The sequence below is a fragment of the Neomonachus schauinslandi genome, chromosome 6 (assembly GCF_002201575.2).
Source record: "Neomonachus schauinslandi chromosome 6, ASM220157v2, whole genome shotgun sequence".
Taxonomy (NCBI): domain Eukaryota; kingdom Metazoa; phylum Chordata; class Mammalia; order Carnivora; family Phocidae; genus Neomonachus; species Neomonachus schauinslandi.
The window spans coordinates 77,244,158-77,268,896 of NC_058408.1; the positions used below are offsets into that span (position 1 = coordinate 77,244,158).

Genomic DNA, 24,739 nt, shown 5'->3' on the forward strand with positions numbered 1-24,739 from the left:
GATAGACGTACAATTACCTTCTAGGCAGCGTGAAGAAGCCAGACCCCCACCCAGGAACGCCCCCAGGAAAGAAAGTCAGGCAGCCAGAGTCAGGGACATGGGAGCCAGATTTTGAGAGAGAGACAGAACGCCCCACGGAGGGTTCTGGGGAAGAAAAGGGACCCTGGATTTGTGGAACGGACAGGGCGCCCCAGGCCACAACCAGACGGGACCCCAGAGCGCACACCAACAGCCCCCTGCAGGAGCCAGATGCCAGGCGGGGCCGGGGACCACTGGTAAGGGTCAGTGCCTTGTCTGACCTGGAGACATGAGGGACCCTGCGGGGAGCACATCCTTCTAGCTGGGCCAGCTTCCTTTCCTTCTAGAACCAAAGTGCCCCTCTGGGCTTCCAGCACCCATGCTTTCGTCAGACAGACAAAACATTAACAAAGCCTGGCCTGGGGTGGCAAAGGGGTACGAGAAAGTTTGTCCCTTCCCTCTGGCGATCAGCGACTGCAGGAGGACACCCAGAAAAGACAGGGCCCTGCAAACGCCCTGCCCACACACCTGCTGGCTTCCCTCACCCACTCCCACCAAGGGAATGAAAGGAAGGCACTGTGTCCTTCTTTATCATCCTGCTACCAGTCAAGGACTTAAGCATTTGCTGGAAAAGAAGTATCTCTCTGTGAGGCTCAATCCTACGGCCATTCACGTCTTTCAGTGAGTTAGTTTAATTGGATTTCTTTTCACCTTGCTGAGAAAAGCTGACCGAAGTAATAACTCGCTATTATTACGCACTCGTTCGCTCTAAGGGACTGCGCCGAAAACAGAACAGGACATGGTGGCTGAGAAAAGTCAAGTAGTTTACCCAAGGTTGAACGAGAGCTGCTAAAAGGGGGAGTCGGGACTCGAACTGGGGATGTCTGATGCCAGGGTCCATGCTCTTCCCCGCTTGGCCATAAAAAGAAGGTTACCAAGAGAGACGTCACTCGGTAGCATACAGAGGCCCTTGGAGAACGACAGGCTGAAGAGGGAAAGCTATCTTGGAGGGAGCTGGAGCAGGCGCTCAGAAGAAAGGAAGCTCGCGTGGATGGAAACTCAGAGGAGGAGGCAGGGACGTGGTAGGCAGCCTTGCCGGCTCAGGCAGGGTGCCCAAGCCCCAGCCCAGGCCACACACTGCAGCGCCTGAGGCCTGGCTCGTCTGAGCGACAAACCAACACAACGGCACAAGGGCTGGCTCCTCGGCTGTGCCCAGAGCTGGCTTGTTGGTCCCAGACTAGCTGGGGGCTGAGGGAAGGGCCTGGAAGCCCCTCAGCCCAGAGAGGGCCAAAGGTCACCTCAATAGCACAGAGCCAGGGAGGGGCAGCAGCCCAGGGCCCCGCCCACCACAGTGCTGCCTGACTCAGCCCAAATATGGGTGGAAGCGAGAAGGGGATTTCAGGCTCCAAAAACAAATGTGCTGAGCCCACAGTCTAACAGGAGGAAGCGGACTAGGCGGGTGGGGAGGCACTGGCCTTCTCCACCGCTGTGCTCCAACGCTGTGAAATCAGCTGAGTCCAAGAAGCACAGGGACAACAAAATGAGGTCACCGAAGTCAGGGTGTTAGTGTGAAACAGACCTTGGTTCTCACCAGATGGGAAACCTTGTAAGATTTACTCAATATCTCTGAAGTCTAAATGCTACTTTCTAAAGTGGGAATCAGGGGCGCCTGGGTGGCTCAGTTGGTTAAGCGACTGCCTTTGGCTCAGGTCATGATCCTGGAGTCCCGGGATCGAGTCCCGCATCGGGCTCCCTGCTCGGCGGGGAGTCTGCTTCTCCCTCTCCCACTCCCCGTTTGTGTTCCCTCTCTCGCTGTGTCTTTCTCTGTCAAATAAATAAATAAAATCTTTAAAAAAATAAAAATAAAAAAATAAAGTGGGAATCACACGGCAGCTGATACACAGTAAAGCTCAACAAGTAAGAGCCGCTTGTAATCGTAATAAATATATAAAGGTCATAAAGTATTATCAGAAAACAAGCACTGTGAAGAAAGATAAAATGAAGTGGCATCCCTTAGCCAGGATACTTAATCACGGTTACAGCAGGGGCATACTAAGTGCTGACTATGTTAGGCGCCGTGCCAAGCACCTTGCACACATTATCACCAAACAGCCGAGTGGGCCCCCAGATGTGTCCACGTCCTAATTCCCAGAACCTGTGAATATATCACCTTACATCGTAAAAGGGGATTTGCAGATGTGATTAAAGGTTTTGAGAGGGAGATATCACCCTGGATTAACTGGCAGGCCTGTGTAACCACAAGGGTCCTTCCGAGCAGGAGGCAGGAGGGCCAGAGAGAGAAAGAGAGAGAGAGATTGGTGGAAGACACTTCGCTGCTGGCTTTGAAGGCGGGAAATGGGGCTAGAAGCCAAGGAATGTGGGCAGCTTCAGGATGCTGGAAAAAGCAAGAAAACAGACTTTCCCTTAGAACCTCCAGAAGGAACAGCCCCACCAACGCCTTCATTTTAGGACCTCTGACCTCCAGAACTGTAAGACAATAGATTTGTGGTGTTTTGAGCCACAGTATGGCTAAGGAATCTCCACACAGGTGCATAGCCAACAACCCTGAACCAGAGCAGACGGGTGGAAGTACGTCTCCGAGGCCTCAAGAAGAGAGAGGCCGGGCTCCTTGCTGCTTTGGAAGGAGGCTGCATAACCTAAAACCTTCCAGAACAGCTTCGAAGGTAGGCTATGAGTCACATACGGGCTCCCCCCACCCCTGCTCCCGTGCTAAGGCAGATTCTAGACAGAAGGTCCATGAGGACTTGCTTATGGAGTACATACGCTGCCGCCGTGCCGCACGGAGGAATGGACGCTCAGAATCGCCCCTCGTTTCAGACACCCCTGCCACCATCCACGGGACTGGACGATGCAGGCGAGCTTGAGACCCAGTGAAGTCGGCCCTCAACCATGCACGAGCCCAAGGTCCAGGGCAGGTGCCAACCATCCCTGAGACAGGATTCAGGTCACCAGAAACTGCTGAACCTTCCCCAACTACTCACGCTAGACTGCAGCAAGCGTCCTGGCATCTGGTTAATTTGTAGGCATTACCAGTATTTGTCACAACAGCTCCCGATTATGGATCCGGCCCTGTGTTCCACATGGATTAAGCTGTCACAAGAGAGATGCGAAGATCCACCCCCCTGCTACAGATAAGGTAACCGATGCCTGCAGAGAGAGGGAGGTTAAGTGACCTGCACACTCACCCCAAGTTCTTCTCATTCCAAAGTCCCCGCTTTAACCACTACTCCAGAAAAATGTGTCATTAGAGAATAAAGTGGTAAGGGAGAAGAGGTGTGCTTACAAGTATTCTATTTGAACCCGGCCACTTCAAAGCAAGCCAAGCACTCTTTCCCCAAACTGGCTGCCTATCAAAATCACCTGGAGCACTTCAAAACCATACACGTTTTTGGCCCAGCTCCTGATTTAGGGGACCAGGAACTCCAGGGGCAGAGCCTGGAAGGATTTATTTTCCACAGGTTCCATCAGCTCTTCTGAAGCAGCCCGTCCACAGCTGGGTTCAAGGTGGCTTCATCCAAAGGGGAGCACAGACGTCCTCTGCTCATCAGCCTGGCCCAAAGAACACGCTGCCCAAATGCCCAGAGAGAGGCCAGACGTGGAGATCCCTGGCTGACATCCGAGAGGCTCCTGGAGGGAGTTTCAGAGCCTCCTTCTCAAGGATTATTAAGAGTAGACCTCCAGGGGCGCCTGGGTGGCTCAGTCGTTAAGCGTCTGCCTTCCGCTCAGGTTGTGATTCCAGGGTCCTGGGATGGAGCCCTGCATCCAGCTCCCTGCTCAGCGGGAAGCCTGCTTCTCCCTCTCCCACTCCCCCTGCTTGTGTTCTCTCTAGCGCTGTGTCTCTCTCTGTCAAATAAATAAATAAAATCTTAAAAAAAAAAAAAAAAAGAGTAGACGTCCATTCATCCCAAGCAAGGGACGATGGAGTGAATTTCTGCAGTTAATGCTGGTTTGAAGCTTCGGCCTCAAAACACAGCCAAAAGCGCGATCAGCAAATAATAGTGGGAAGCCTTGGTCATAACACTGAGAGTCACTGGAGAAAATAAGAAGGAGGAACTCATCGGGGCGCCTGGGTGGCTCAGTCGTTGAGCGTCTGCCTTCGGCTCAGGTCATGATCCTGGGGTCCTGGGATCGAGCCCCGCATCGGGCTCCCTGCTCAGCAGGAAGCCTGCTTCTCCCTCTCCCCTGGCTTGTGTTCCCTCTCTCGCTGTCTCTCTCTGTCAAATAAATAAATGAAATCTTTAAAAAAAAAAAAGAAGAAGAAGGAGGAGCTCACTGCCAAAGCATTTATTGCCAGGAACTTTTGCGACAGAAGCTGGTGCACAGGTTACCTAAACAGAGCACCTCCCCCACCGTGGCTTTATCTGGGGCATTGCTGTCGTCCCCAGGGCTGCATGGGTAGGAGGTCAGTCCTAAACCAGCCGCCTTCCACAGGCAAACTAATCAAGCCCTATAAACGCTGGTTTCCTCATCTGTAACAGTGACAGAGTGCATGAGAATCCACTTCACGACCCACAGGGAGCACTTGGCCCCTCCCCAGGAAGCCCTCAGAAAGGTGTGCACTTTGCCACGGGCCAGATCACCGTGCTCACATTCCAAAGTCACCCTGCTGAAGAGGGGTGACCCTCTGCAGGAGGGGACACGATAGTGCTCGGATCACAGAGCAGGCCAGACAACCACCCCGATCTCCCCACCACCAGCCACAGCCACCGTGGTCGCTGAACAACGTGAGGGCGGAGATCCGGGCTGAGTGATCCCCGGCAGCGTCCCCAGCACCCCACGTGGAGTCTGGCACGTGCTGCTCACTCATGACAACCCTGAGGAATGAAGGCAATCGCCAAGGAATCAACAAAGCAAAGAAAGAAAACCCACGACATGTTCACACGCACCCCATGTACACTATACGCACCCTCCGGGTGCCTTAGTTTACTGGACACCAGGCCTCTGACTCACTCCCCCCACCTGGCAGATGGAGACTCCGAGGCCCAGAGAGAAGCAATCACCCCAGAGCACACACAGTGTGCACGCAGCCGAGCCAGGACCCAAAGCCAGGTCCATGCTAAGTGGCCTTTGTGTTCTCCCTGCCCCTCGCTGCGGCCACGGCCTGCCTTCGAGAGGCTTCGCGCCATGACACCTTGATTGAGTTCGTGGAGCCTCACTGTTGGCCAAATGCTGGGGAATTACCTAGCTCCAATTCCAAATACTCAGTCAACAGAAGGAACAGAGAGAGGCCCCAGAGGCAAGCGTGTCACAGAGGGGACTCTGGCCCCCAGACACAGTTACTCCTTGCTCGCTGGCCCTCCCTTCCGTACTGTCTGTGCACAGCTCACAAATCCTGACAATCGACATCTTTCTCCTTCCCTTGTAGTGTGGGATACATTCTGCGTCCGTGCATTCGGGCTGCTACAACAGAAAACCACAGACTGCAAGGCTTGTGAACAAGAGAAATTCTATCTCACACTTCTGGAGCCTGGGAAGTCCAAGATGGAGGCTCTGGCTGATCTGCTGTCTTGTGGGGACCCCCCGCTTGGTTCACAGACGGCTGACTTTTCACTGTGTCCTCACAGAAGGGGTAGGGGAGCTCCCTGGGGTCTCTCTTTTCTAGAAGGACATGAATCCCATTCACCCAGGCCCGAATCACCTCCCAAAGGCCCCACCTCCAAACACCACCACATTGGACGTTAGGGTTCAACAGAGGAATTTATGGGGGGACATAAACATTCCACGATAGCACCTTCCCTGTCATTCAGAACAGAAACTAGAGCTTCGTGTGTTCCGCACAAGATGTTCTATGGGCCTTATTTCATCTAATTTTCACAAGACCCTATGAAACAACAAGTGTTATTCTTCCTGGTTAGTAGATGGAGAGGTTAAATAAACTGCCAAGGTCACACACCTAGTTATGGTAGTACAGCAGGAACTTAAACCCCAGGCCGGGGTTGCTAACACGCTCACTCAGTGTCTACACACATACGAGGTGTCCGGCCTCTGATTCCATGCCCAGCGCAGGACGTCCCCCACTTGCATCTGTGGCTGTCTCTGAGCTCAGCAGGACCAAGTCCTTCACCAGCGTGGCCTTGGCCTTCGATGCCCTGCTCCACCAAGTCCCAGGAGGGCCCAGCCCTGGAGGAACTCTCGGAGACACTGAAGACAATCAAACAATCAGAAGCAGCTTTGGCCTCAAAGAGCTTACGATCTAGTGAAGGTGCAGATCACACACACACCGTCACCTACATAACCCGTCATGACCTACGGTTTTCCCACCCTCCGTGCTAGGAAGGAAACCCCCAGAGGGCCATGAGAATGAGCGGATGGGCAGTCCTCCCTGAAGAAGTGACGCGGAGGATGAGGAGGGTGAGGAGGGTGAGGACAGAGAATGGGTAAACAGGTAAGACGGGTTAACAGGGAGGAAGAGAGGGAGGGTGCAGGAGACTGGGGTGCTGGCAGGGTGCTCTCTTCTGTTCCAGCCTGACTCTCTGCTCCAGCCCCAACCTGCGTATGGGAGAAGACAGGTGGAGCTCCCACTGGTTTGTGCTGCTCCGGTAGGCAAAGGTCCAAACACGGTCCGCTACCCCGAGAGCCATCAGAACCAAGCACAGCTGGATGTGAGTTCAGTTGGCCAGAGTCCACAAGCCTGGGCATCCATTAATGACCCTACATCTGCCCAGTGTTGCCAGGAGGCAAGGAATTACATCTCAGCTCGCCCAGGGCTCTGGGAAGCTTGTTGGAACACACCATTTACTCAAAGAGATGGTTCCTTCAGGAATTGCATAGAAGAGAAGAACAGAAAATCCAGAAATAATCAGAATCCTAAAACAATCAAAGGAGAATATAAGTCAATGGTCTTTCTGTCCAAAGATCTAATTTACGAGCCAGACTGTGAATTTTCAGTTATGACTTAAAAAGCTCAAGGAGCAAGCCGTGGGGCGTCTTTGCCAAGGCCAAGTTCAAAATGCCTGAAGACAATTATTCATGTCCCAGAACACCACTTCACTCATTAGGCCATCAAATACCTATCATAGATCATATCAGATATCATATGTGCATGTATGCATTTATGTATATATACATACATCAGATACAAATAATCCACTATTGGTGCTTTGACAATTGCTTTATGAACAACGTATTTCCCAGTGAGGCAAGAAGTCTTGCCTTGTTGTAGTCACTGTTCTATTTTAGGCAAGACAATATGCATTTCCTTGTTTTAGTCAAATAAAATAAATATCTAATTATCATGGGATCAACTCGCTCAATACTTATTACATAAGGTTGCATTCTCTAATTCAAAGAACACTGTCTCAGCAGTCAGACTGGCTGGGCCACTATTCTTTGCCTTAAAGCCATTTTTGTTCTCTCTTTGTCTCACCCAGTAAAATGAGGGTGTTCATCTAGCACACAGGCTCCAGAACCCAAGGATTCTACCTTGGAATCCACTAGGAAGTTATGTTAAAAATGCAAACTCTGAATCCCGGCTTCGCACAGGACCCTGAGACCTCCCTAGTGCTGCTAACATCCCATGACTTTCTGAAACACAGCTGAGGACACGAACGAGAACCACTTCCCTATTAAGGATGAGTTTCCAAATTTCAATTCCCTTTTGAGTTAGTGCAGAGCAGGGGTAACTCAACGCTTGACAGAGAAGTTGGCGTAACACCGAGAAGCGCACACACAGGCTCCCCAGGCTGCTAAGAACTTTCTAAATAGGTGCTCCAAGCTGACCGGTCGATGGGAGTTTGAGCGTACAGGCAAATGATTGTCTAAATCAGCATATTCTTTACTGGGTCCGTACGCTCTCTACAAATGTATGTCACATATGTGTGGGCACAGCGTTCTGTGCCATTTCGCTGCAGGGAAGGTGCATTGCCTTCATGCAGTTAAGAGCTCCGATTCTGAAGACTGCACTGACGTGACTCTCAGTCAGGCTGGTCAACCGTGCTGAGGGACACGAGAACAACAAAGACACAGCCCCTGCTGCAGAGAGGGGTGGTGGGCAGGAAGCAGCACAGAAATAAGTCCATCCCAAGGCAGAAGAAGGAAAGCACCTCCAGAGTGTTAGTGAGTGGTTTGGGGGTTCAGGGGAAGAACGTCTCCTTCCTGCTCAAGCAATGTGGGAGAGCCGCCAGTTAAGCTGGGCCTGGAGGGAGGGGAAGAATGGTTTTTATAAATATATAGAAATGAAGATGGTGGGCAGAGCGAGCAGCATCCGAGAGGGCTCAGCAGAAAGGGAATGCCTCGCTTGGACTTCAGAGTGCCCAGAAGTCGTTCTTTGATACTAACTACTACAGCGGACGCGCCTTTAGTTACTCAGAGTTGGGCTAAGGTCCCAGCTTAAACCCGGACAGCTGATAAATGACAAAGATTTCTTCACCAACGCGGAAACCCAGCTGGGAACCGATGGGCCTGAGGTCTCCTACCCCACCGTGAGCAGACACGGACACCTCAGGCATCATGGTCCGTAGCTGTCATATGACACCAAGGTGCTGAATCCCGAAGGTCTCTGCACATACCCTCGGGAGCATCAAAGTTCTTCTGCAGTGTGAAAGGTCCAGACAACAGAGAAACAAAATATTAAGGAAAGGTAGGTCACTTCGTGTGCCAGGGCCCTGAAGATTGCCGAATGGCCCTGTCCTCTAATGACCCCTGGGCTCGAAGAGCTTCATCCTGCAAAACTACACAAGATGGATGAGACAGGGGGCAGGAGAAGGAACCATGTGGCCAAACCCTGGGACCATAAAGGCTTCCAGTAATCTCTAGGTGAGGCGCTCCGTACAATCCGAGTACCAGTGCCTGGAAGTCGCTCCCCACACTGCTTCAACTAAGGTCATGCAGCATGGCCAGAGAGCACAGAAATGGAGAAAACCCACTTAAAAAGGGTAAAAGGGACGGTTTCACCATCCCCCCCAATAAATGAAGAAATGGTTTAAGGTACCCTGCAATGCCTTGTAATTAGTATAGATGCAGGGCATTATATCTGGGTATAGTAAATGCATTAATTTCCTACAGGACAAACAATTTTTATCTACCTGTTTTTTGTTTTGTTTTTTAAAGATTTTATTTATTTATTTGACAGAGACAGAGATAGCGAGAGCAGGAACACAAGCAGCGGGAGTGGGAGAGGGAGAGCAGGCTTCCCGCCGAGGAGGGAACCCGATGTGGGACTCAATCCCAGGACCCTGGGATCATGACCTGAGCCGAAGGCAGACGCTTAACGACTGAGCCACCCAGGTGCCCTATCTACCTGTTTTGAAATTCTTCTTTTTTCTGATACATGGCAAGCCTCAAAAAAGAAAGCGGCCCAAGCCTCCCCCAGGTCGTGAGCTTATTCCAGGCGTCCGGTTAAATGGGCACGAAAGCGTTGAGTAGGGTGGCGGCCCGGAGTCAAGAATGATTCTGCAGTTTCCGGGGCAGGATCACTGGGAGGACAATGGTGTTATTAATAGAGGAGGAAGTCAGGGGACAAAGTGGCATGAACGAGAGGATGAGTTCCGCATTGGGTGTGAAGGACTCTTAGGAATTCTTTGTGTCTGTGCGGCTTAAGTGAGCCAAAGTAACACCACTGACAACTGACAACGCGGATCCTGAGTAGGAGGAGAGGACAGTGAAGGGTCTCTGCCAGGGACCGTGGACGTGCAAACCATGAAGAACCTACGCAGTGCTCAGGGATGCCAGGAACTGCCTTAGATAACGAAGTCATCTGCCGCAGAGCTCCTTGAATGCGCCCCCCTCCCAGCCCCGGAACCCGGGCTTAGGGCACAGCAGGTGTGAGACACGCATCACTGACGCCCTACAAGGAGACCTCTGCAGAGCACAGGTAGCAGGTGGGGACCTCACACTGTGACCAGATTCAGACAGCTTTCAGTCTGTGCCCCCCATTCTGTGCCCCGCAGCATGCACGCCTGCCAATAACAACAACAACAGAGTAGGGACGAGACCCCATAGAACCAGAGTGACCAAGCCTAAAAGGGAACTTTGGGATCATCCCAGCCAGTCTGCTGTTTCTGCAGGTGAAGAATCCAAGGCGCACAGAGGCGGAAGCACGCACGCGTCCCTAGCAGCCGACGCAGATCTGGCATCGAGCTCTCCTGACTCTTTCCTGCCACCCAGCAGCATATGGAGACTCGGGCTCCCTTTCCTCACCTTGAGGGGCACAGTGCTTCCCCTGCAGGAGTATGAACGTGCATGCATACGTCCTTAGGGCAGGTGGCACTCTGCATCAACCACTGCGTGACACGGAAGCCTGGGGGTGGGGACAGAGAACGCAGGGGGTGCGTTCTCTGAGCGTTGTTTTTTTTTTTTTTTTTTTAAAGATTTTATTTATTTATTCATGAGAGACAGAGAGAGAGAGAGAGGCAGAGGGAGAAGCAGGCTCCCAAGGAGCAGGAAGCCCGATGCGGGACTCGATCCCAGGACCCTGAGATCATGACCTGAGCCGAAGGCAGACGCTTAACCATCTGAGCCACCCAGGCGCCCTCTCTGAGCGTTTTTACACGAGTTCCTTTTAACAGCGATTCACGTTACTAATTCTATTAGTCAACTTACCACTTTTAAGAGAAATGATACCTGTACATATTCTTCTTTATATGGGATCTGAAATCAAAGGGTTTACTAAAAAAAAAAAAGGCATGGAAACTAAGATCAGATGTTCACGCTGGAATAAAGTATACATTTTGTGTGTTTTGAGCAGGAAAAAAAAAATAGAAGCCCTCACAGCTCACTACTCATTTTTGCAACACACAAGAAGAAAGCTTAACAACATATATGTGTGTAAACCATAAAAATCTCAAGAATGAGAAATGAAATTTCAAAAAGAGCACTGTCTGGCTCAGCCACTTCAGCATTACAAAATGCCTCCTTATAGTCAGAATTTATGGGAGAAAAAAATAGACAAACCAGATTATATTAAGAAAAAAAAAGAATAATGCTACAAAGCTCACGTTAACATAGGTTTTTAGTTTGCTTTGAATAATAATTTGGGAAGGAATTGAGGCAAAAAGGCCCTTCTGCTCACATAAAATGTTAGTTAAAGAACAGTTAGTCATCAAATTTCCTTAATCTTAATTTTCCAGGGAAAATCTCTACAAAGAGCAAATGTTAAAGAATAAGGTAAGTCTGGAGAGATGATTGAATGGGGATCAGATCCTTATTCTGATATATGTTTAACAATTTCAAGGAGTCTGTCTAGAAGTTCATTAATCTGAACTGGAAACCACAGTTTTGCTATGGGAAGATATGCACATATCTCCAAAGCTATAAGAACTTTCATAGATTGCTAGCAAGAGTAATTACTAGAACAAGACCACATGAAAAGCAATTTAACAGTATCTATCAAAATCACAAATGTATACAAGATCCTCTGATTCAAAAATTCTATTTCTGGAAATGGATCTTATAAACAAACTTGCACACATACAAGGTTATTTTCAGCAGCAAGATCTGTCTTCCATCAGAAGACTAGAAACAGTCCAAATGCCCATCACTAGGACATCTGTTAAATAAGTCATGGTACAGCTATGCAGTGGAATGCCAAGTGTCTGCAGAGTTGAACGGTGAAGTCTTCCATGTTTTGTATGGAAAGATCTCCAAAATATTAAGTAAAAAATTCAAGGAACAAAAGAATATGCATTACATTCCACCTTTTGTATTAAAATGGAAGCAGGGAAAAATAGTAATCTATGTTTATATTTGTTTCTAAAGAGATTTTTTTTAGAGCTAAAGAAATTCAAGAGATTTTGGAAGGATGCACACAGACCGGGGAGGTGAACAGTGAGACAAGAGGGAGGGATTTCACCGTATGGCTTTTTATTTCCTTTAAGTTTTGAACCATGTGAATACATTGCCTATTCAATCAATTAATCTTCAAACAGCAAAAGCTATCTCCTTAATGCTCAAAACATTTCATGAATAAGATGTTTCCTTATAACAAAGAAAGCAGAGATTTCAGCATATCCTCAAACAATATTGATCTTTTGAATCCTTAAGCAAAATATGAAATTAGATGACTATCCTTACTTCTTTCAAAATAGTATTTTTATATGCTTTGCATAAGTGTAACGCTTTTAGTACTTTGGCCTAAAAAATAACCCCATTTCAATGTTTTCAAGTTAAATCTCAACTTTCACCGACATGAAAACCAGCCAAATTCCAGCCATGCAGGTACTTCTCAGAGCTTTCCTATCTCACCACCGGAAACACCCATACCTTTGGCAGAATGGTTCTTTCTCCCATGAGGAATTCGGTGAAGGCAAAGAATATATCCGTCTTCTGTCTCGATGAAGCGTTCCTCACTAGGGTATCCCCAGTGAGCGATAATTTCACTCTACAGAGAAAAAGAATATTGGAAACTCTATGGATAGAATCAGACAAGATCTCCCACGTTAGCAGGCAAAGGAGAAGACAAAATGTCAGCAGACATTCTCCAGGCTTTGAGAAAACAGTTGTTATTGAAATTTTAGTGTGCTCAATCGAGCTCAATCTACTTGTTTTATCCATCTGTTCTGCTGACTGGTGTCTGATTAACCTTGGTTTCAACATTCTAGCATGTTCTACACCAAATGTGTCTAATTTCACCACTGCTTTGGGCCTCTCTGTTTCCATCCTGGCTCCACAAATAAACACACTTCTTTCTTTCTTTCTTTTCTAAATATGCCAGCTAATATTGTGATCTACCCTATCCTCATTTTAAGAGGTCCTGTCCTAGGGAACAGAGTATAGCATTAATCCATTTTCATCAATGAACTGATAAACTTATGCTAACATAGGACACTAAGAGACGAAAAATTGGAAATTATGATCAAAATCACACTTCTCCAATCCATGGAGCAGGTGTTAATCAGGCATCCAGCTCTTCACTGGGCATGGAACCTGCTGAAGATTCTCTCTCTCCCTCTCCCTGTGCTGCTCCCCACCATGCTCACTCTCTCACTAAAAAAAATAAAAATAATAAATAGAGTAGTTATTTCTTTAGTCATTTGTATTTTCCCAATATTTTATGCCTAAATGAGGTATTTCCAGGTTTTAAAGATTTTATTTATTTATTTATTTTTTAGAGAGCGAGTGAGAGAGAAACAGCACGAGAGGGAAGAGGGTCAGAGGGAGAAGCAGACCCCCCCGTTGAGCAGGGAGCCCGATGCGGGACTCGATCCCAGGACCCTGGATCATGACCTGAGCCGAAGGCAGACGCTTAACCAACTGAGCCACCCAGGCGCCCTATTTCCAGGTTTTATTGTTTACCTATGATTAATAACTTTGAAATGTGTCAATTACTCAACAAATTGTATTTGCTTATTTGTTCCAACAAAATTTTTTTTCAGATATTTTGGTTTTTGTATTGAACTATGTTCCCTGGACATTGCTAATCACACTCCTTGTTCAACGTATTATAAAAGCAGCAGTTGGGGGCGGGCGCCTGGGTGGCTCAGTCGTTGGGGTCTACCTTCGGCTCAGGTCATGATCCCGGGTCCTGGGATCGAGCCCCGCATCGGGCTCCCTGCCCCACAGGAATCCTGCTTCTCCCTCCCCCACTCCCCCTGCTTGTGTTCCCTCTCTCGCTGTCTCTCTCTCTCTCAAATAAATAAACAAAACCTTAAAAAAAAAAAAAAGACAGCAGTTGGTAGTAACATTCTTGCAAAGTTTTGATACATTTTTATCATTCTTTCAACAAATTCAATGGGACTTAAAAATGAAATGAATTTATAAAAATTTCATTTATCCCATTAAGAAGTAGGTAGTTTTAACAGTTAAATGCAGTTCATAAAATACACATTACCTGTTGGGAAAGTCAGCAAACCGAATTTAAGATTCAGAGAGCATGAAAAGCACAATGATCTATAAAGAGACTGGTTTGTGGCTTCATGTAGCCCACATTACGGAATTGCAGAAAATACTTGACATTTGCCACAGATGCATTTTAAAAGCATCCTTGAGACTTTGAGAAACTTACCACATTCATATTTGTTTCAGGATCCACACCTGCCAGCTTGCTTTCGAACGCCTCAGAAGGCAGGGTCCCAAGGACCAAACAGACCACCAATCCCAGGAGCTGCATTTTCATTCTGTATAAAATAGTCTATTGTTATTTGTCTGAATTTCACTACACAGATTATGTTGGTAGATTAATGCTCCCATACAAAGTTCTGAACCAGGTTTAGGGCAAGTAAACATCAGGTCAAGGGCAAATAGGAAACAAAGGACTCCAGCCATATCTGGAAACAAACAAAAAAAAAGGATTATTTTTTTACTAGGAAACTCCCCCCTCCCCTCCTTTGCCACCACCAGTTAACATGTGACCTTTGGAGCCCAGCACACCCACTCACCCTCCCACCATGAGGTTAAACAAAGTGTTCTGGAGAAAAAACAGAGGACAGGACTTAGAAGACAATAGGCTGAAAAAAAGGAGGGTCCACAAAGTTCCAGAGCCTGCAAGCCTCCCACCTTTTCCCTTCTAATTGCGATATAAACATTTTTAAGTCCTCATGTTTAAGTTCAGTATTAGTTCTTGCCTCCCACTGTCTATTTTTGTTCTTGTCCAAAATTACATGTCAGGATTCAAATTTGTCACCCAAATATTATGCTAAGTGAAATAAGCCAGACTGAGAAAGACAAATACCATATGATTCCACATGTTTGTGCAATCTAAAAAATGAATTAACAAACAAAAAGTAGAAACAAAGCCATAAATACAGAGAACTGATGGTTGCCAGAGGGAAGTGGGTGGGGGGACGGGCAAAATGGGTGAAGGGAAGTGGGAGGTTCAGGCTTCCAGTTATGGAATGAGTAGGTCATGGGGATGAAAGGCACAGCATAGGGACTATAATCAACAGTATAGAACAGAGTTACATGGTGATAGATGGTAGCAGCATAACATACAAAGATGTTGAACCACTATGTTGTACACTTGAAACTAATGTAACATTGTGTCAACTAAACTTCAGTGAAAAAAGAATAGTAATAAATTTTTAAAAATAAATAAAATAAATATGTCATCCAAGGAAAAGAGTAAAATGAAAGAGAGGCTGAAAGAGAAACAGGATAGAAGACCACCCGTTTCCCCTTCTGAGACCCTCCAACCACCAACAAAGATGATCTAGTTTCTACCAGTGATGGTGCAAAATCACAGCACAGCGAAGACCTTGGGGCTGAGTGTAAAAGGCAAAGTGAAGTGAGTCTCCCAAGGAATCTGGATGGTTAGAGGCAAAACTGGAACTACAGCCCAGCATCCTGCATTTTTTAAAAATATAATCATTTAAAAAAAAGATGCATGCATGTATATCCATACAAAGACTTGTATGAAGGGGCGCCTGGGTGGCTCAGTTGTTAAGCGTCTGCCTTCGGCTCAGGTCATGATGCCAGGGTCCTAGGATCGAGCCCCACATTGGGCTCCCTGCTTGGCAGAAGCCTGCTTCTCCCTCTCCCACTCCCCTTGCTTGTGTTCCCTCTCTCGCTGTGTCTCTCTGTCAAATAAATAAACAAAATCTTGAAAATTAAAAAAAATCTTAAAAAAAAGAGACTTGTATAAAAATGTTTATAACAGCTTTGTGTGTAATGAACAAAAACTAGAAAAACCTGAATACCCCAAATGGGTGAATGGATGGAGATATATATATATATAGATGCATATACATATATATAATATGTACATGATATATACCTACTATTCAGAAATAAAAAGGAATGAACACACAATAACATGGATGAATCTCAAAATAATTATGGTGTATGAAAGCCAGACAAAAAAAAAAAGAGTGGGCGCCTGGGTGGCTCAGTTGGTTAAGCGACTGCCTTCGGCTCAGGTCGTGATCCTGGAGTCCCGGGATCGAGTCCCGCATCAGGCTCCCTGCTCAGCGGGGAGTCTGCTTCTCCCTCCGACCCTCCCCCCTCTCATGTACTCGCTCTCTCTCATTCTCTCTCTCTCAAATAAATAAATAAAATCTTTAAAAAAAAAAAAAAAGAGTAAATACATATGATTCCACTTATATAGTACTATGGAAAATGCAACCTAATCTCTATTGACAAAAAGCAGATCTCGAGCTGTCTAAGGAAAAGGGCAAGAGGAAAGGATTGCAAGGGGGTATGCACAAGGAATCTTTTGAGGGTGATGGACAGGTTCACTATATTGAATTTACCGATGGTTTCATGGGAGTATACATAGGTCAAAACTTATAAAATTGTTCATTTAAAATACATCTTGTTATTGTATGTCAGTACAATACAGCTTTTTTTTAAGACCTGGGCTTAACTGAGTATTCCACAAATCTTAAAAGATTGGTTCTCAGGAGATTACCATAGTGAATTCTGCCAATGCAAGTCCTACTGATGCTGCAGTTACTTCTCCAGCAGTGATGAACCCTGGACATCTAGACAGAAAGGAGTGTAACCTGGAGCCTGCGCTGGCAAAGCAAGCTCACTTGGCGTTTATTTCTTTATGTGGTTGGGAAGGGATGTATACTCCCAGGCCACCTTTTATCATAATCCCTACCTCCCCGAAGTCCACTTTTACTAGGGAACAGGGAAGAGATTGAAAAGGAAAAAAGAAAGGTCATGCCTACAATTTAAAACAAAGAATCTTCTGGCAGCAGATGCTTTCCACTCGGTACCGATCCCACAGAACCTGGACCAGCTGTCCACGGAGACGCTCCAAGAGGGTAGCAGCTGAAGATCCTCAACTGCATATGTCACCCTGTTCATGTTTCCTTCCAACACAACATTAAGCAAGTTTTTCAACCAACTAGTCAAGTGATTCTTGGAAGGATGATGATTAAGAAGTTTAAACGGAGAAAAAGCCCCCTTCCAGGCTGGATCCTGTGTGTTTTTCAGGGCTCTCTTAGCAACTTCTATCTCTGTTCTCTCTACATTGTAACAATGCAAGTAAGTGCTCTTCTGCCCTCATTTCGCCCCCGCCGGAAAGCAGGGCAGGCGTCTGACTCAACTTTGAACCCTTAGGATCTATAGAGTTGCCCTGCACCTATGAGATGCACAGTACAGATTTTGAAAAATGAGATACGGGTTGGTCCAAAAGTTTAGTGGCTGAAGAAAAGAAAAGCCCCAAAGCAGCCTCCCATTTTGCTTCCTACTAATGACAAGGTCAACACCACCACCAATAATCTCGCTCCCATTAAACTCCCGCTACGCTCCAGACACGCCAGTAGTGCTTCCGACCTATGTTAACTACTCCTCCAGCACATCAGTACGGTCCCGTTAAATCCTTGTTTCGGGAAGCTGAGCTTCACCTAGGTCAAGTACGGGAAGCAAAGTGCCAACCGGTTAAGGGGGAGCTTAACCAGGTGAAGGGGGTAGCTGGGAATCAGGAATCCCGGTTGCCACTGCAATCCGAGGGCTCTGGGCGGCTTTGCTGATCGGCGACCGCTCCCGTACAGGAAATCGGAGGGCTCCCACGGAAGGGAGGCAACTTCGGAGACCCCGCGAAACCTGGACCACGCCACCCGCAGAGGAGGAGCCCGCAGGTGCTCCAGTTGGGATGCGCCACGAGCCAAGCGCAGGGGGTCCCGCCGGCCTGCAGAGGCTCGGGCGTGGGGGGGGGGCGGCGCGCGGAGGCCCGAGCTGCAGCACCCGTAACCGGCGGCGCAGCCCGGCGGCACTCACCCGCACCGGTCCTCCCAGGCCGCTGTCCAGAGCCGCAGTGCCCGCTCGTGGAACTGGGCACCTGGCGGGGCGGGGACTGCGGGGAGCGAGGACAGGTTCCTCTCCAGGCTCAGGCTACGCGCGCAGCCAATCGGAGCGGCGGGCCGCCGGGAAGTGCTGCCGAGACCCCGCCCCGCCCAGCGCCGCCACGGAGCATGCGCCTTGGGCGGGCCCCAGCAGGGCGGAGGCTCCGCCTCCCAGCCCGGGCTGATCCCCAGCTGCACCTGCGGGCCGAGGTAGACGCTTTCTCCCGCCGGGTCCGCACCCTCTGCACCTGGCCTAGAGCTGTGAGCTCTGTAAGTGCAAAGAAATTGTATGTTCCGTATAAAGCGCTTAGCATTGTGCCTGATGCAAAGCAATCTTGCTGTACATTTTATTTTTATTTCTAAAATGCCCAGTATTAAGAGACTTGGGGAATAGCAGCCAACCAAACAAGGTCCCTGTTCTGCTTACATTCCAACGGGAACAGACACACCGTGAATAAATATATAACATAAAGTAGTAGAAAGTGCTGTGAAGAACAATAAAACAGTAAAGGGACAATGAAGGAGGATGTTGTGTTACGTGTAAGGTAATCAGAAAAGGACTCTGATGAAGTGAGAACTGAACACAAATAGGAAGCTGATTGAGAACCATGTGGATACTGGAGAAAGACCATTCTGGGGTGAGAGAATAGCACGTGCAAAGGCCCTGAGGCAGGAATATTCTGGTGGGTTCTAGGAAAAGTAATGAGGTCCGTGTCACTGGAACAGAATGTGATGGTGGAGAGTGGTAGAACATGAAGTCCTAGAGGTACTTGGGTGCCTTGGAGGGGCAATTGTAAAGACTTTGCTTTTTCTTCTAACCAAGATAAGAAGCCGGTGGAAGGTTTCAATAGAAAGGCAACATACTTTGGTTTACAGTTTAGAAAGATCACTCTGACTGCTAGGGTCAACTAGGGAAGCAGGGAGACAAGTTGGAAGTCTACTGCAATAGTCCAGGCGAGAGTTAATGATGCTTGGACTGGGGTGGTGAGAGCAGTGGAGGTGGAGACAAACACTCGAATTCAAAAGAAGAAAGCACCAAGAGGAGCAGCTTGGGAGGGAAATCAAGAGTTGGTTTTAGATGTGTTGATTTTGAGACACTCTTTAGAGAACTCTCTCAGCCAAGGCCCTGTCAGCACACCGAACCCACTCTAGGTATTCCAAACAGAGCAAATGGTTACACTGGTGGCGGAATTGTCGGGAAGCCAAACAGGGTTTAGGCTGAGACCAGCAATGACAGGAAGGGCTGAGGTGGTGTTAGGAAAGACAGTGTCACCAGAGACCAGAGGTGGTTGTGTTGAACAGCAACCTCTGCCAGAGACACTTCCAAGGTCAAGAGAGGAGGGTTCGACATGCTGTGGCCTTTCCTGCCTCCTGCCCTCCAGTTTCCCACCAGTCCCTCCTCTGGGTCAAATGCAACCTGACGCTGGCTGACAGAGGACCCTAAGAAACGCAGGCTACAGGGCTCAGACCCCTCCACCCTCCACGACACAGAGCAAAGGGTGGGCAGGGAATGGATCTAGAGACAAAATGGCAAAGATCAGCACTGGCACGTACACATCTAGTGTTCAAAGTCAAATCCAAGGCTGGCGATAGAGACAGAGTTTAAAGCCCCAAGACTGGATGAAGTCTCCCAGAGAGAAAGCGTAAGCAACAAAGAACACACACAGAGGAAACTAAATGAAGTGAGCCCTGCAGCTGCGCCAGATAACAGCCTGGGAGACTTTCCAGGCTGCAGTTCAGGGAGAGGGGAACTTAGGTAAAAATCCAGCAGTTTCGGGGCATCTGGGTGGCTCAGTTGGTTGGGCATCTGCCCTCAGCTCAGGTCATGATCCCGGGGTCCTGGGATCGAGCCCCATGTCAGGCTTCCTGCTCAGCTGGGAGTTTGCGTCTCCCTCTCTCTCTGTCCCTTCCCCCTGCTCATGCTCTCTCTCTCAAATGAATAAATAAAATCTTTTTTTTTTTAATCCAGCAGTTTGTCTGAGTGGACTCAGATGAGAATTCAAGAAGGCTAAGGCAATCGAGTTTGCAGGGCAGAGTAACGAGGTGGAGAGAGTTGCAGAGAGAGAGAGAGAGAGAGAGAGCAAGAGCTCTGGGGGTCTACCAAGCATTCCCCTCAAGTCTTGCACTGAGAATTAACTGGAGTTTGCATATGAAGAAACTACACTAGACCAGGGGGGGAGAAAACACCTGAAAGGAACAAATGGGTAACTCCCCCAAGTTTACACAGGATTGGGAATAGTTCAGGTGACACTGGGCCAGAGTGGAAAAACCTCGTTACATAAAAGGCACTAGGTAGAAGACTCGCAAGGATATTATTGCCTCAGCATGAAGCAAAATTACCCCTAAGTGAGACTACTCAAAAGGAAGAGTCCTGAAATAGAGCCCCAGTTGATTTTCACAAGACAATATTGTGGGGAAAGAATAATCTTTTTAACAAATGGTGCTGGGACAATTGGATAGCTGTATGCAAAGTGGTAAACTTCGACCTTATGCAAGAATTAACTCAAAATGGACCAAAGACATGCATCTGAAAGCTAAAACTATAGGACTTTCTTGGGGGAGGGGGAGAGTGGAAATAAGAGAAAATACTGGATTTGCCAAAAGGATTTCTTAAACAGAACATAAAAAGCACAACCCATGAAAGAAAAAACAATTAACAAACTGGACTTCTTCAAAATAAAAAAAATTTTGTCCTTTAAAAAGCACTTTATAACCATAGTGAGATTCCACTTCATATCCACGAGGGTGACTATAATAAAACAAGACAGATATTAGCACACATGGGTGAGAATGTTGGACATGCAGGGAACCCAGAAGCCAGGGTGATGTGAGATGGTGCAGCTACTTTGGATGATAGTCTGCAGTTCTTCAAAAAGCCAGCACTTCCCCTGCTGTGTATACACCCGAGAGAAATGAAAACTCATGTTCACATAAAACAACTCATATGCAAATGTTCATAGGATTATTATTCATAAGAGCCAAAAAGCGGAACCAGCTCAATGTTGAGGAGTTGATGAATGGATACATAAAATGCAATATATCTATATTCTATGGAATATTATTGCATCATTAAAGAAAAATGAAGTACTGATGCATGCTACAACACGTCTGAGCATTGAACACATGCTAAGTGATAAAAGCCAGCCACAAAAAATTAAGGGAGATAATTCCACGTACATGAAATGTCCAGAAGAGGCAAGTCTATACAGGAAGTAGATAGTGGTTGCCTGTGGATGGGGGCGGGGGTGGGAGGAGGTGGGTGGGGGGCGGCTTGGGACAATGTGAGTTGCCAGCTAAAGGTTGTGGGTTACTTTTTGCCCTGACGAAAGGGTTCTAAAATTCATTGTGGTGTTCATTGCCAACCCTGTGGATAAACTGAAAGACATTTAATTGTACACTTCAAATGACTGAATTATAAGGTATGTGAATTATACCTCAATGAGCTGGTTCTTTTAGGCCTCATAAAAGTGATAAGGTAGGGTGCCTGAGTGGCTCAGTTGGTTAAGCAACTGCCTTCGGCTCAGGTCATGGTCCCGGAGTCCCAGGATCGAGTCCCGCATCGAGTCCTGCATCGGGCTCCCTGCTCAGCAGGGAGTCTGCTTCTCCCTCTGACCTTCCCGCTTCTCGTGCTCTCTCTCTCTGAAATAAATAAACAAATAAAATCTTTTAAAAAAAAAGTGGTAAGGTATACTCCTTGCAATTTAATAACAAGACGAAAATCCCAGTCAAAAAATGGGCAAAAGGTAGCAGATATGCTGATAGCAAATGAAAATAGGCTCACCATCATTAGTCATCAGGGAAATGCTAACTAAAGCCACAATGAGATACCACTCTTCTACCCACCAGAGTGGCTAAAATTAAAAATTGTTGATGAGGGGGTGCCTGGGTGGCTCAGTTGGTTATGCGACTGCCTTTGGCTCAAGTCATGATCCTGGAGTCCCTGGATCGAGTCCCGCATCGGGCTCCCTGCTCGGCAGGGAGCCTGCTTCTCCCTCTGACCCTCCCCCCTCTCATGTGCTCTCTCTCTCTCATTCTCTCTGTCTCAAATAAATAAATAAAATCTTTAAAAAAAAATTGTTGATGAGGGTGAGAGGTAGTTAGAAATCTCCTGCATTGCTGGTGGGAATGTAAAATGGTACAACTACTTTAGAAAGACATTTGAAACCTTCTTAGAAGCCTCTACTTGGCCTACCATCAACCCAGCTCTTCTACTCCTAAGTATTTACCCAAGAGAAATGAAAAGTATTTATACACAAGTATAAGCCCCCAGGGGCTTCTTGTGGCCCCCTCCAGGCATCCCTCTGAGATGCTGTCACAGTCATTATGCTGGGTCCTGCACAATCCTACAGGAGCCAATAAGGGACTTCCTCTGCCATTTAGAATGTGACCAACACTTCCTTCATCTGTGAGGGTGTCCATTCTGTGAGCTCCAATTTAAGTAAATATTAACCCAATAATAGAACAGAGCAAAGGATTGTCTCTGGTCGTGCATTATGCCAGGATAATTTCTGTACCCTTGCTACTCTGTAATACTACCCCTAGAGGGTAGGGGAGGCATCTCTCCCTGTTCCAAATGGAAGAAGGGGGGTGGGGAGAGGAAGAGAGGGAGGGAGGGAGGGAAGGAGGAAGCAAGGAAGGAAGGAATGATTACTTTTGTACATCATCACCGTCAATCACACTGGGTACAAAATAAGGAGACAGGTGCCTCGAGGGAGTGCATGGTGCTTGACTATAGACAAACCTTTTTTTTTTTTTTAAGATTTTATTTATTTATTTGAGAGATAGTGAGAGAACAGAGCATGAGACAGGGGAGGGTCAGAGGGAGAGGCAGACTCCCTGCTGCGCAAGGAGCCCGATGCGGGGTTCGATCCCAGGACCCCGGGATCACGACCTGAGCTGAAGGCAGACGCACAACGGACTGAGCCACCCAGGCGTCCCTAGACACCCCGTATCTCACTAACCTTATGCAGATTAAGGTTCTCTAGAACTGTTCCCTTCTTTATTCAAAAAAAGAGCTATGTCTTCCTTCCCAATTCATTTTAGGTGCTCCCTGGCACAACTAAGTATTTCACTGAAAGAAACATAATAAATATTAATTAACAGAGGTGAGAATAAGGCAAAAAAAGCCGTGACCTTTGTTCATTTGGCTTAAAGGAAAAAGAAAGTGCTCTACTCCAAGCAGCACTCAGAGCAATGCCTGACATGGTGCAAAAGTCTAACACAATGTGATGAAACGCAATATTCGAACATTAAACTTCTCAAGCACACGAACATCATCTTCTGACAGATGAACTGGGCGTTTGTAATAGCTTCCTCAGTGTCACTTTATGAAGTTCTTGCCTTCAACAGTGTCTGACACTGAGCTTGATACTGTTAAAAAGCCTGATATAAGATGACCCCATCTCAATAGCAAGAGACTTAGATGATCCCAATGCCTGTCTTCAGAATACATCCTCTTTCTCCACCCTTGCACTTTCCTGATGGTAGCTCTGCGTTTTAATATTGAGTCTTTCAGCTCATTTTTGTTCTGTGCGCTTGGTTTGCATCTCCTCACGCCGGCTTCTGCCTTTACCGAGGCGCTCTTTCTTTGAAAGGCTGCGGACATGCGGGGAAGTGGTAGGAGCCCAGCTGCGATGAGTTCATCTAAGTGTTTCTTACCCTTGCGCCTTCTTCCTTCTAGGGAAACAGGACCCCCTCTTCCCTGGTGATGAATCATTTTGTTGGGGAGGCAATGCCTTTGCTTTACATTGGCATGGTGGAAACACCGGGTTTGGGGCTTGAGTTCCTTGCACTCTCATGCACGAGGCTTTTTCCGAGTTCTGAGTTGCATGATGAAGGCTGTCAGGTTAGTACTTGTGTTTTCTTCCAGGCGGTGTCCACCTCAGTGGCAATGGTGTGCAGCGGTGATTCTTTTAACCAGATCAGTACACAGGCTCTCAGAGTTGGAGCAATTTCTGCTGGACTCCATAGTGGGTGCGGAGGGAGGCGCCCACGAGCCCCAGGGGCGGAGGATGTCCATGCGCCGGGGCGCTGCCCTCTCCACCTGGGAAGCCTCTGTCCCTTCATGAAAGGAGTGCGCAGTCCCTGCTTGCGCGACGTTGCTTTGGAGGGCCTGCTGGTATCCACAGAGGAACAGCCAGGAACGGGGCCTGGAATGTTAAGTGTCAATGTCAGTGTCAGAACTCGGGGCCCCGTCTGTGTCCACACCCCCGCGCACAGTGCCTTTTCGCCTGGGCGCACGGCCCGCCCTTGCACAATGGAACCGTGCGCTTTTTCCCTCCGAGCCCTTCACGTTCTGCGATGGCCGTTTGCAGTTCGGCCACAGGGTCTAAGGTCTTTTTACCCTTGGTGGGCAGCTTGAGAATGCATTTTTCATTTTACAAAATTTCTGCTGGCGTTTGCACACCTCCCACAGCTCGGCCAGACGCTCGTGCCCAGCTTGTGCCTTGAGGCTACTGATTTGTGGCCAAACGGCCACCAAGGCAGCCAGTTACCATTTGACTTCCATCGGAACCCATGCAATGATTGTGGAAGGACTAGATCTTATTTGGATAACTACCTCGTGATCCATTTAAGATTGGGGAGAGGGTGAATTTTTTTCTTATTTTTTGCCAGAAGGTGAGACTAACTCTTGCCAGTCGTGAATCTGCTGCAGGTCTAGTCTTACAGGTTACTACGCGAGGCGACTGCAGAGCCACTGAGGTCTAAGGGCTTAAACTTTGGAACCAGACAGATGGGTTTGAATTCTGGTCAGACATTTATTGCACAATCTTAACCTCGATTTCTTCCTTTTTAAAGAATTGCTCAATTGTGTCTATACAAAGGGCAGGTGGATTTGGGTGACATTGGCTTATTTTCAACTTAATCAGGTGGCCACTCCAATTTAGCTGCGGTCGCAGGTGTCTTTGTTTCTGGAGCAAATCAACACATTCTCTGGCAGGTGCTATGTAGCTGTGTATCTGGTCAATGCTGTATTCTCTATGAGTGTTAGTGAAAACTGACAAGAGCAGTTTGCTTCCAGCTGGTGGGACCAGAAA

At 47.7% G+C, this 24,739-nt stretch overlaps 1 protein-coding gene across 1 annotated transcript in view; it reads right to left on the bottom strand.

Moving 5' to 3' along the window:
- The window catches only part of LIPA (lipase A, lysosomal acid type), a 33,030-nt gene extending 15,278 nt beyond the window's left edge, over nt 1–17,752 (bottom strand). Inside the window, exons 1-3 of the mRNA XM_021696075.1 lie at nt 17,638–17,752; nt 13,979–14,090; nt 12,238–12,355 (exon numbers count right to left, since the gene is read on the bottom strand). Coding sequence (XP_021551750.1) covers nt 12,238–12,355; nt 13,979–14,089 — 229 coding nt within the window. The 5' untranslated portion in view covers nt 14,090; nt 17,638–17,752. The remainder of the gene's footprint in view (nt 1–12,237; nt 12,356–13,978; nt 14,091–17,637) is intronic.
- Between the last annotated feature and the right edge of the window lie 6,987 nt (nt 17,753–24,739).